Source organism: Gopherus flavomarginatus, chromosome 11, assembly GCF_025201925.1.
Source record: "Gopherus flavomarginatus isolate rGopFla2 chromosome 11, rGopFla2.mat.asm, whole genome shotgun sequence".
NCBI lineage: Eukaryota > Metazoa > Chordata > Testudines > Testudinidae > Gopherus > Gopherus flavomarginatus.
Genome location: NC_066627.1, coordinates 44,702,012 through 44,715,171, shown reverse-complemented (window position 1 = coordinate 44,715,171; position 13,160 = coordinate 44,702,012). Strand labels below are relative to the sequence as shown.

Here is a 13,160-nt window from a genome sequence, read left to right as displayed (position 1 = left end):
TTTTATTCTAAGACAGGCATAAGAGGTAATATTGAGAGCTTGTAAAAACCAAATAAAGACTTTAATGGGTGATTTCTGCATAAAATGTGCATATAAAGCTCACTGGAGTCACTAGGAGATAACAGGAAAAGGAATAAAGGGCTGTCCCCCTACCCAGGGTATTTATTATATCACTATCAATACCTTTATGGTGAGCTAATCACACAAAGCTGAAAAAGCTACTAAAAGGTAGCTTACACTGTAAATGTGCACTCAAGTGCTACTGCCAAATTACTTTACAGCCAGACGTCCAGCCAGGATTCCTAGCCTAAATTCAGGAAACTGAAATAACTGTGCCCATTATTGACTAGTGTGATGGTGATTTATGATGTGTTGCACCTTACACATAGTTCACTGCAGAGCCATTAAATGGCAATTCATTATCAACTAAGTGGGGTTTGAACCAGTGACCTGGAGTTGAAAGATTCTGTATCCCATCCAGACTTCTGCATAATCATGTGTTATCGCTGTTTTGATATTTGTTTCAAACACAAAAAACTACTTAACCAGTTTGGAAGAATAAATAATTTAGACAGTTTTCAGCAGATCAACAGGAGATAACATTTTGGACCTATATGATCCATTACAAAGGCGAAGGCTTTTGGATCTGTGATTACCATTTATCAGTCTCTGTAATGGCCAGTGCTCATAGCTTCATAATGAGTAATATTACCTGTGATTTACAATTTCTATTGTTCCATACTGTTCTATCCACAGTTTACCTATAATTATGTTATGTACACAACAGGTTGGGTTTGTCCACGTGTAAGCTTCATTATGTCTGTGAAAGAAGCCAGAAAAGTGAAGTCAGATGCCAGGAAACTAAATCCACTTCTTGAACTAAAGATAGAAGGTGAAACAGCATTAAACTCTAATTTGCCCTGAATCTTGTAGTGGGGTGGAACACTTAGAGTACCCCACTGAACAGTATCTACTTAGCTTTATTTATTTTTTTAAAGTATACAGACTTTCCTTCTAACCAAAGCAGTGTGTTCTATCTGAATCTCACTAGACATTAGTAAGTGATTTAAAAAAAAAAAAGAGAGAGATTGAGAAAAAGAGGAAATTCCCTATGGAATCATCTACAAATGTGTGCCCTTTGATAACATGAGCTCTGGAGCAGGGCATCAGTAGCAATCAAGACATTTTTAATATTTTAAGAGGATCTGATGCTCACAAGAGGATTTTCACTGACAGCCCTAGACACTGAAGTCTCTTCAGCCACAGGAAGCCGCACTGTAATCTTCCCCAAGTAGCCCCGCCACAGCCATGACCCAGAGAGACCACTTTCAAAGACAAGAAAGCAGTTCCCTCTTCACGACTATTTAATATGAACATCTCTGCTGAGGCTGCCATCAAGGATACTGGTCATGACCACTTCTGATAGAGACATGGACACTTCTCCACTAGGAACTAGGCAGACCAACCCACTCAGATAGGTTTTCACACAAGCACGTGATGGTAAATGCTTTTGGGCCTAGTTTCAGAGATGTGGAAGTCAATGGGCTCTGCAGGTGCAGAGTTACAAGTCGGGGGGGAGGGAGGGAGGGACAGGGCACGACACATCAGATCCTTTATCTTAAATGAGTTCTGGGGGAACGAACTGGAAAAAAAAAATCACTGCAATCTTCCCCCTAAAAACAAACAACAAAAAACAAAACCCTCACAACATGTAGGGACCCTTGAAGCCTGCACCTGCTTTCACAGAAGTCAGTAGGAGTTTTGTCATTAGTCACTAGAGCTCATACCTCCCTGATTCTACAAACTATGCAATTACTGACACCAGAAAAATAACCTTCTTGTGTAGGGCTTATACGTGAATAGAATGCCAGCTCATTATCTGAAGGGAAAAAAAAGGATTTTTGTCACTGAGTCCATGACACTATTTTCAGACTTTTTTAACTATGTTCACAACCTAATTTAATCCTTAATTCAATCTTTTCACTTCATCTCTATTTTTTTTTTTACTATGAGTTACTCTGAAGAAAAAAATCCTAGCACTAAAATTCTCAGCATCGTTTCGTATCAAACATGCTCTGTAGCACCAACTTTACAAAGACAGTGTTTGTTGACTCGAGTCCCCCTCCAAAAAAAATGTTTCTAAAAATGGTCCAACTGTTAATCTGTCAACAACTGGATTCCTATTTTCACTGGCTTGGCCAAGTCATATTTCTGCCATGAAGTCATCTTTTATCCCTCTTTCAACACTGATGAAGCAAATACTGTCTGGATTTAACACTGTAAGCAATTAAGACATTTTAGTAATATTGTAAGTCAAACTTTTCTCTCTCAATTCTGTTTACACAGAGAACACAAGAAAATTTTTTTTTGATATAATGGCAGCAAGAGCAAACAATTAAAGCACCAACCACTTTCTAACCTTCACCTTATATCAAGAAGCGACTGAACAAAACTTTGCTTAATGTATCCGACTGGTCTGTCATTTTCCAGTACTGCATAGACACAGCCTTAAAGTTTGACTCCTTTAGTGACAAAGTGTCTCCCACTGAATTTTAGAACAATAGTTGCATTTTCATATAAGGCTCACGTGGCATAAGAAACTAGAGCACATTAATATTTCTATTCATCCTGCGGTTTTTGGGATGACAACATTTGTATGGCCCACAAATATAACAAATCGAAGCAACATTCACCTGTCCTAGTTTACCACTTGAAATGTAATTTAATATTTGGGTTGGTGAAAGGTGGCTGCTAATCAAACTACGGATGTTTTGAAAGTGTAGTCATGACTAACACAAAAGCAGCATGTATGTTTACTTACAGGAGAGTTTATTAAACACATCTGGTTTCTAATGAATCCTTGCACAATACTGCTGGTATGCTTACGGGTCTGGTTAGATCAATAGAGAGCCTAGTGTGTTCACAGGAGAAGTTCAGCATTGAACAGTTCAGAACCCTAAAAAACCTTGAAGGGAATAGCACAGAACCTCAACTTGTTCTTTTGACTGATCAAACCACAAGAGGTTAGTGAAACACTTTTCTAATTAAAGGCAATTTTTCCATTACTAGCTTTTATTTTGGTTGAATGTTTGTAGTCTACATTTTAAAATGTATTAAAATAATGTATCTACATACCAAGGAATTGGGGTATAGAGGCAAGCTGCCCAATTACTCTGTTTTCATCACAACACAGTTCAGATACCAAGCAGCTCATGTTTTATATTCCCCAGAAAGATCAGATATCATCGTATATGTCCGAAAATCAACTAAGAGCATAGAGTTACACTGAGACAAGAATCTCCAATGGAAGTTAACCTGTTATAAGGTAAGCAAGTCACCACCTTATTAAAACCAAATGTCTATTTAAAGGTTTCACAAAAGCAGCAGATTTCAGAACCACTTCTCTAAATCTACATCTGTTTAAGAGCTCTTATGAAACCACCTCAAAGTGCTCAATTCCAGAATGACTTTTACTTCACTATCATCCTCAGTGCATTCATCAATTCCTTACAGAAAAGTCTAGGGAGGCCTTTTAATTTAATTATAGCTCGGCCATGCTACAAAACAACTTATGAAATCACTTCCTTCATAAGATATGCTCTCAGTCAGACAATAACCTGAGAATAACCTAGAAATAGAGATTTAGTTTCAACAAAGAGGCCTCTGTACACAAGTAGACGAGTCATGTCTAACGGTAGGTAGAAATGTACCTGAATTCCTGGGGTTTACCATGGCATACAGTATCTGTTCTGGAGAAGTTATATATAGTTTACATATATACAGTGTTGACATTATCAAACCACCTGGGGGATTTAGAGGCAAAATTCCCAATGAAATTAATGTGGCATCGTTTATCTCAACCGAAGTAGTTTTTGTTCTTTTTTTTTTTTTTAAAGGCACCTAACAAAATTTAAAGAACAAGTCATTTTAAATACCATTTGGTTTCAAGAAATGCCAGTTGCCTTTGAATAAAATCGGGCCAAATTGTTACAGCTGCAAGACCATGGCATCCTTCCAACAAAGCCCTGGAATTAACTGATGAGCAATAGCCCATGCTTAAATCCCTAGTATCTCCTCCTTCCACTCACTCCAAGAAAAGTTTCATAATTAGTTGAATGCTTCTTCAAGGCAGTCATGGCCCAGATACACACACACACACATATATCTCTCACAAACACATGTGTGTGTGTGTGTGTGTGAGACTGTGAGAGAGAGATCTATCTATCTATATAAAAATAAAATGGTCCTTTAGAGCATTTACTATTTTTTAAATATAGTTAAGGGATATGTGTCCAACAGAGAAAAAAAGGTTTTGGTTATACTTACTTTAGAAGCTCCAAAGTAATTATTCCACGGGGCTCTGCTTCTACGCTCTTCCCCCAGAACTTTAATTTGGGGTAGATTGATCCATGAAAAACAAAGTCCTTATTGAGGCCTTCAGAATAAAATGCACTAACAGGTGGGTGATGACTGACCTGTTCAGATATAAACCTAAAGCCTAAATCCTCCCTAGGCAGGGAGAGAGAAAAAAAAATATTATGTAGTCAACATTTTCAAGAAGGGACTTATTAAAATTGCAATAAAAGACAGATCACAATTTTTTTTAAAACGTGCCTGAGGATTTTTAGGCCAAACCTGAACTCAGATCCCATAGTCTCCATAGTGAATGTATGGCGACCAATAAATACTTACACACATGTCCCCCACCATGAAAACTACATCACAAACTGAGCACTATCAATCCGGGAATGCATATGAAGTAATTTCACTTGGGCAACTCCTGGCAATTCCAAAGCTTGCTGGGCAATAGTAATCCACCTCTGGCAAATTGGGTTCAAATATGATCTACAGGACAATTGACCAGACTAAAGGGTCTCAATCTACTCGCACACTATATCATCAATAAGGCACTTGCTACAGTAATTAAGAGTCTCTGGTCAAGTGTGGCTCTTGGGAAGAATATAATATACACTTCACTGCCTTTGTATAATTCAGAAAATATGAGTCTACAGATAGTGATTTTAGAAGAAGAACTTTATTTCTATCTTCTCAGATTCCATATTGATCACTGGGGTTTTCAGCTAACTGTGGCTATAGAGATATATGACTGGTCAGAGTGAACTGATTTTATCTTAGGGAATAAACTATTTTCCAATTTGCCATGAAGTTAGTTTAAGTTACTGACCACCAACCATCCCTCCTCTTCAACGATATTAAAAGAATTCAGTGTCACCTGATTAATTCATATGTTTCTCCTAGTAGAGGGTTAAACGGTTTGCCAGTTCTCTCCCACTGCGAAGCTACTGCAGAAACTGCAAAAGCAGCTACAGTCTGTAAACAAACACAGCAGGATGCAGTCTTCAGAGAGAGCTCCACTGAAACATGTGCTATAGCAATTTTTAAAAACCCTCTATGTTCAGGAACTCTACCAACTTCTTCTTGTACCCCTGAGGTTCCCCCCTTTCTCCACATGCACCCAAACACAAGAGTGTGTGTCATTTTTTAATCAGTGAGAGCAGTTGCTGTGTGCTTCTTAAGGTTAACACGTTCTCAGATCCTGACAGACCCACACTAGGAATAAGCAGCAAAGAATCCTGTGGCACCTTATAGACTAACAGACGTTTTGGAGCATGAGCTTTCGTGGGTGCATCTGAGGAAGTGGGTATTCACCCACGAAAGCTCATGCTCCAAAACGTCTGTTAGTCTATAAGGTGCCACAGGATTCTTTGCTGCTTTTACAGATCCAGACTAACACGGCTACCCTCTGATACTTGACACTAGGAATAATGATCTATAATAAGTAACACGTGAGAGAGAGAGAGAATATTTCACTTCCAAGTTTTGCCAGATCACACTGACTACTCTCTGTTCCTCTTCATGCAGCTCTGATAAAGACCTGGACTGTTCCTTTCTGCCCATCTTCCCCTTCTTTTGCCCAGTGACTGAAGTGGAATCTAGTTTAACATAACAGCAGCCAGGTATCATTTCCAATGTCACTACGGAGAAGTCATTTTCACCAGCGTCCCTGGCAAAGCAGCAGAGTTTTTATTTTGTTATATTTAATACATCCTGCTGCCATGTATAAAGGAAAACTGCAGCATCACATAGATGGGGCCTAAACTGTATGTATTTATCATACACCATTTACCATGTGCTTCTTGTTCTCTACATTTCATTTAGGTAGAAACAGAGTTCCAGAGTAACACCTAAAGCCTGATGTACACTAGTTTATACCCACCATCAACACATCTTTGAGCATGTGACTAACAGATACTTACTCCGCTCACTCCAAGTATGTAGGGTTTGGGGTGGAGAGAAGAATGGGAAACAAAGTCTGTCTCCACCACACCACTCTTAAAAACTCTCAAAATGCCAGTTAGCAAATGGATTTGTTTGAGGCTGTTCAAAGCCATAATCAGATCTTCACTAAAAATACTCGGGTTTGTGCAAGTTTAAAAACAGCGATTAAAAAGGTGATGGGCCTGGGCATGTTCAGTTCCTGACTGTACTTTCCTCCTCTTCCTCCCACTGCAGTGACCCCTTCAACCATCACAAGGTGACGTAAATACTACTGCAGGATGTTTTCATCCTCCTCCATAGCACCTGGTACTGGCCACTATCAGAGACAAGCCACTGGACTAGATGGACCATAAGTCTGATCCTGTAGAGCAATTCTTGTATTTCTTATAACCAGTACACAGAGTGCCATATCCACCTCTCATCAGATGGGATGTCATCTTAAAGAGAGACTTTGAGGACACAAAGAATCCTTTCTAAAGCCAAAGAGGAGATGGAAAATGTCACTTGCCTGCATTCTTTCCAGGGGGTTCGCATGACTGCTAGCTTTATGAATGAGGTATATGTGTTCCATGTATTCAGTTATCCGCTGGAGGAAGCTCAGTGGCTCATTGAAGACAATAGGCATTGTAATTTTAGACAGCTCCTAGATGATAAAAGGAGAAGTCATTCCCTTTGACACACTCCTAGGTTACTAACAGGCCAGAACAAGTTTCCAAGATGACCGCTGGGGTGGGTTGGCAATAGTGGTCTTCACTGACACACGATAGGGCCAGCTCAGACCCCTGGTTCTGGTCATTAAGTACCATGGCTGGAAGAGATTAGAAGTACCGCAGAGGCCTAATGAGTATTGATAAAGGGCTCCAAATGGAGTCTTATCTAGCACTGCAACCAAAAAGAGATGGTAACTGCAACTCAGTGCCTTGTGATGGTGCAGAAGGGGTTAAACTTTCCTTCCAACAGATGATGCATTAGCCAGTGATTCATAGCATAATAAACTGGATCCCTTAAAAAATGTAACCAATATTATTGCTGTAACCACCAACACATTCTCTACTGTACTTTGAAACACCTTCAAGTTTGCGGGGAACAGGATTGAAGATGTTTTCACAAATTTTAAGTGGCCCTATTTGTATCAGTGCCCTACAAACAAAGCTAAACAGTGTTTCTTATTCTACCTCCTAGTTAGAGATGAGAAAAATCACTGGTTTTTCTGTTCGGTGGCCAAACTTTTTTAGTTCAGCTTGGCTCATTTCAAACAAAAATTTTTTTTCCTGGTTTTTCCTCAATGAAACGAAAATGGGAAAAAAATGGTTTAGAAAATGTTGAATCAAAACGATTCACTAAATTTGAGCTGAATTTGCAAATAGTTTTAGGTGCCCTGAAAAATGCATTTTTCAGACAATTTAGTATTCGCCAAATAAGTTTCACTCTGCTCTACTGCTAATATGAAGAGACCCATTGCTTGAGCTTCAAACAAGCAGATGTATCAAGCCCCAGGCTCTTTTGCTATCCAATGCCTCTTTCTAGCCAAACAAACAGAGGCCATTTTTTAAAAAAGGTGCATTGATAAGATAGGGATTTTCTCCTCCCATTAAGATGCAAGCACTGCAATAAGTGACTGCAAATTTTTGAAAGGATTAAAGAAAATGTTAGTGATGACCATTAAGATTGGAGATCAAGTGTCCTTTACATTGGTATCTGCTAATTAGAGTTCTTTAATCCTTAGTGTCAAAAATAAACAGGTGACCCAATTCAGATCATGCCCACTAGCCTGAGTTTATACAATGAACTCTCTCAATAGAGAAACAGGGCATAGGAGAGATTACAAATTCCCTTATTCCGTCATTCAGCTGAAAGTGAAATTTCCTGGTGTATCACATCCCCTTAAGCTATGCAAAAGCCAAAATAAAGCCCCAAATTATTATATTTTGACAACTGTTGTAATGACAAGTAGAGCTATGCAATTTTATATTCTTCAACCCACGTCTGAAGAATACAAATTGAAGAATATACTGGTAATTTTGAAGGAGTCTGAATACAAGTTTGAAGAAGTCTTTTAGGGCATTACTTGTAAAATAGTAAGAAATTATCAGTTCGACATACGCAACTACTGGGTCAGATAATGAAAATGTTTCTTTAATAAATCTATTCAAGCCAATATAAACAGCTGTGACAAAATGTCAAATACTGTATTATTCAGAAATTATGTTTATCAATCCTTAGTTTACTAAAGGACACAGATTAAAAGTTAGAAGTTAAAAAGAGTCTGACATAAATTGTTAACACCATCTTACCTAACAGAGAACAGAGATTTTAAAAATTTTAAATTTATGCTGCTTACTTTTGGCATTTCTCAGCCTGAGCAATAAAACTAGTCAATTTCACTTTTGTCTACCATCACTTTCAAGTTCTTCAGCACTAGCAGAATACTCCATTGTTTGGGTGCCTTTGGTTTTGCATTTTTGTACTTCCAAACTTAATCTTCCTCCCTTTAAGATAAACATTTTGCTAAGAATGCTGGGGAATCAAAGCTGGGTCTCCTCTGACTGCAGAGAATGACTTACCAGTCCAATGCATTTTTTTAATATACTCCACACACTGAAATCACTCCTAGAAAACATCGGTGCAGGTAATGATGTTCTGTAGGGGAAAAAAGCCATTAGAATAATTAACAAAAACCTTATATAAAACAAATTTTTCATCTACAGATCTCTAAGCATCTTACAAAGGAAGGTGAGCCTCACATTGCAGAAGAGGCAAGAGAGGCAAGGAGGTGTAGTGACTTACCAAAGGTCACACAGTGACCAAGCTGGGAGTAGAACTCAGGTATCCTGCCTTGCAGCACATTGAACTATTCTATGAACTAAGTAGCCTCCTAAGCTAGTATATTTTATCTGTAGCATGTACACACACACACACACACACACACACACACACACACAAACAGAATCCTCCTTTCAAAGCACACCTAAGAGAACACAGTCTGTCCTTTGAGTTCCTCCCCTTAAAGCAGGATGATCCAGGCAGGAGAGAAAGGGAAAGGATGGGACTCAATGATAATGTGTTCAGTTACCAGGTTAATGAATATGATACAAATACCAGGAAGCTATGCCCTGACTAACAGAATAAATTAGATTCCACCTTTCACTGGGCCAGGTCATCTCACCCGCTTCCATAGAAAGGCTTGCAGGAGATCTTGGAGAAAGTCTCCATGCACATCCCCAGACCTTTCATATTGTCCTGTAGCCCCACACATAATCCCCAGAAATCAATGGGATGCCCCACATCTCCAAAATGAGTAAGTTCCCTGGAGGACACCCTCCCCCCTAAAACCCTGGCAACACAACTCCAATGAAGAACCACTATCAGACACACCTCAAAATCACAGCAACCTCCACATCAGGAGAGAATTGAGACAGCACAACAATGTAGGACTGTAGCATCTTTTCTAGGTATTCCTGACAGGGACAGCTAAAAGGTAACAGATCCTCCCTAGTCAGCGCAGCTGCCACCCCCTTGCCCACAATGGATCCTGGTGCCTTGGGAGGGGCAGGGGAGAAGAAAGGGAGGGGAGAGGGTAAGAGGATAGAATGCTGCTGCAGGTGCATCTGACCTGACTTCCAGAAAGAAGCATACATGGCTCAGGCATGGACCTTAGGAAGGGGACAATCAGAGCCATTATTATATGGGCTGAAGTGGTACTCTGAAAAAGCTCTGGAGTCTGTCAGTCAATTTTTATTTTCTTATAAGGGACGGTGAGTAAGAGGGACGGACACTGAAGATCCAGTCTGCCTAATGGAAAGGCTCTTGCACCAACTGGTTACATTTAGGCAAAGTGCTCTGTGAAACACTGCACCTGAGCCAAGACATTACGCTCTTGAGAGGCAGCTATTTAATGTGGTCAAAGGATTTCCTTCTCCTTCCTCAACAACCACCTGTAGGATGGGGGAATGCAAATGTATGCCAACACCTACTGTGTGTATTTACTTTAAGGCTACTTGGGGCAAACAGGGATGGGCAGCGGTCCAAGGTAGTCAATTCGAACACAGGAGAGCAAACTTGTTTCCAGAGTCGTGAGAGGAAAGAGAGCTCTCTCTCTCTCTGAACACAGAAGAAAGAGGGTGACCAGGAAATGGTCAGAGGGGACTGGTTCCAGGAGATGCAAGACTTTCTTTTCTCTGTAACTAAGCTAAGGGGCACCCCTCCCTCACTGGGCTTTGTATAATATACCTCATCTGAATACACTGCAAAACAGTTTATTTTGTTTTATTAAATTTAAAGACGGACTTATTGGATAATTTCACACAGACCACCCCAACGATTCCTATCAGCACTTCTACATAGAGGTTCTGATAACTGTGGGTATGTCTACACTACGGGATTATTCCGATTTTAGAGAAACCGGTTTTTTAAAACAGATTGTATAAAGTCGAGTGCACGCAGCCACACTAAGCACATTAATTCGGCGGTGTGCGTCCATGTACCGAGCCTTGCGTCCATTTCTGGAGTGTTGCACTGTGGGTAGTTATCCTGTAGCTATCCCATAGTTCCCGCAGTCTCCCCCGTCCATTGGAATTCTGGGTTGAGATCCCAATGCATAATGGTGCAAAAACAGTGTTGCGGGTGATTCTGGGTAAATGTCGTCACTTAATCCTTCCTCCGTGAAAGCAACAGCAGACAATCATTTCGCGCCCTTTTTCCCCTGGCAGATGCCATAGCATGGCAACCATGGAGCCAGTTTTGCCTTTTGTCACTGTATGTGTACTGGATGATGCTGACAGAGGCGGTACTGCAGTGCTACACAGCAGCATTCATTTGCCTTTGCAAGGTAGCAGAGACTGTTACCATCACTATTGCACCATCTGTCTTTGTAAATTGGCGATGAGATGATGGTTATCAGTCATTTTGCACCGTATGTATTTGGAACTTGGCGATGACGGTTATCAGTCCTTTTGTACCATCTGCTGCTGTCATGGGTGCTCCTGGCTGGCCTCGCTGAGGTTGGCCGCGGAGGCATGGACAAAAATGGGAATGACTCCCTGGGTCATTCTCTTATGTTTTGTCTAAAAACAGAGTCAGTCCTGCCTAGAATATGGGGCAAGTGTACTAGAGAACCAGAGAGCACAGCCACTCTGTGTCAGAGCCCCAGAGATCCCGCAGAAATGATGAGCTGCATGCCATTCTAGGGGGTGCCCCTGCAACAACCCCACCCATTGCTTCCCTCCTTCCCCAACCCTCCTGGGCTACCGTGGCAGTGTCCCCCATTTGTGTGATGAAGTAATAAAGAATGCACGAATAAGAAACACTGACTTTTTAGTGAGATAAAATGAGGAGGAGGCAGCCTCCAACTGCTATGATAGTCCAGGCAGGACATTAAAGGGTGGGGGGGAAAGGAGTGCGGCCTCCCGCTGCTCTGATATTCTGTACTCCCTGGACTCTTTTCTTTAGACATGTGCGGAGGGCCTGATGGAGCTCAGCCTCCAGCTGCTAAGACGAGGACAGATACCAAGCCTTCTGTACCATCTGTCAGGAATGACCAGGAGTCATTCCCATTTTCACCCAGGCACCCCCGGCCAGCCTCACCGAGGCCAGCCAGGAGCACTCTCGGGATGATGAGGACGGTTTTCCATCATTTTGTACCATCTGCCATGAGGAAAGGAAGGGGAGGGGATGCTGCTGTTCAGCGCCGCAGCACTGCGTCTACCAGCAGCATGCAGTAGACATACGGTGACATTGGAAAAAGGTGAGAAAATTTTTTTCCCCTTTTCTTTCATCAGGAGGTAGGGGGGTTAATTGACGAGACATACCCTGAACCACCCCGGACAATGTGTCTGACCCTTCAGGCATTGGGAGCTCAGCCAAGAAGAATGCAAATGCTTTCCAGAGACTGCGGGGACTGTGGGATAGCTGGAGTCCTCAGTCCCCCCCACTCCCTCCATGAGCGTCCATTTGATTCTTTGGCTTTCCGTTACGCTTGTCACGAAGCACTGCGCTGAGACCCTGCTGTGGCCTCTGTCTATCATAGCCTGGAGATTTTTTCAAATGCTTTGTCATTTTGTCTTCTGTAACAGAGCTCTGATAGAACACATTTGTCTCCTCATACAGCGATCAGATCCAGTATCTCCCGTATGGTCCATGCTGGAGCTCTTTTTGGATTTGGGACTGAATCGCCACCTGGGCTGATCAGAGCTCCACGCTGGGCAAACGGGAAATTAAATTCAAAAGTTCGCGGGGCTTTTCCTGTCAACCTGGCCAGTGCATCTGAGTTCAGATTGCTTTCCAGAGCGATCACAATGGTGCACTGTGGGATACCACACGAAGGCCAATACCATCGAATTGCAGCCACACTAACCCTAATCCAACATGGCAATACCGATTTCAGCTCTACTCCCCTCGTCGGGGAAGAGTACAGAAATCAGTTTAAAGAGCCCTTTATATCGATATAAAGGGCTTCGTTGTGTGGACAGGTGCAGGGTTAATTCGGTTTAATGCTGCTAAATTCGGTTTAAACGCATAGTGTAGACCAGGTCTAAGTGCCTAACATTCCATTCAGTCTTGATCAACAGGCAGAGCCAGAGGTGTCCTCTTCCATTGGGATGTGTTGCAAAGGGCTGAGGTCAGATGCACACAAGGGGAGAAAACCAAAGATGCCAAGAGCTGAGAGAGGTGCAGGTGACAGATTCTCTGGGAGAGTTCTCAATAAAAGCAGACATTGTTATTAGCATCTGTCAGAGATACTGTATGGCAAAATCCTACAATATCCTTGAAAAACCTTATTGTATTAAATGTACATATTACTGTGGACTTGGATTGTATGCAACTTCTCTAGGTGGGAGATGTGACAGATGTAAGACCTGGGA

General features: G+C 41.4%; 1 protein-coding gene and 1 long non-coding RNA gene across 3 annotated transcripts in view; one reads left to right on the top strand and one right to left on the bottom strand.

Moving 5' to 3' along the window:
- Positions 1–13,160, bottom strand: part of OSBPL2 (oxysterol binding protein like 2) — a 54,477-nt gene that overhangs the window by 15,374 nt on the left and 25,943 nt on the right. The window contains exons 7-11 of the mRNA XM_050917834.1: positions 8,865–8,940; positions 6,809–6,943; positions 5,234–5,331; positions 4,327–4,509; positions 713–820 (exon numbers count right to left, since the gene is read on the bottom strand). Coding sequence (XP_050773791.1) covers positions 713–820; positions 4,327–4,509; positions 5,234–5,331; positions 6,809–6,943; positions 8,865–8,940 — 600 coding nt within the window. The remainder of the gene's footprint in view (positions 1–712; positions 821–4,326; positions 4,510–5,233; positions 5,332–6,808; positions 6,944–8,864; positions 8,941–13,160) is intronic.
- On the top strand, positions 2,165–12,024 carry LOC127031099 (uncharacterized). 2 transcript variants are annotated; one of them, XR_007768501.1, is made up of 3 exons: positions 2,165–3,023; positions 3,231–3,325; positions 11,864–12,024. It is a non-coding gene; the product is annotated as an uncharacterized LOC127031099 (long non-coding RNA). The 2 variants fall into 2 exon arrangements; XR_007768500.1 differs by lacking the exon at positions 11,864–12,024 and adding an exon at positions 6,535–6,710.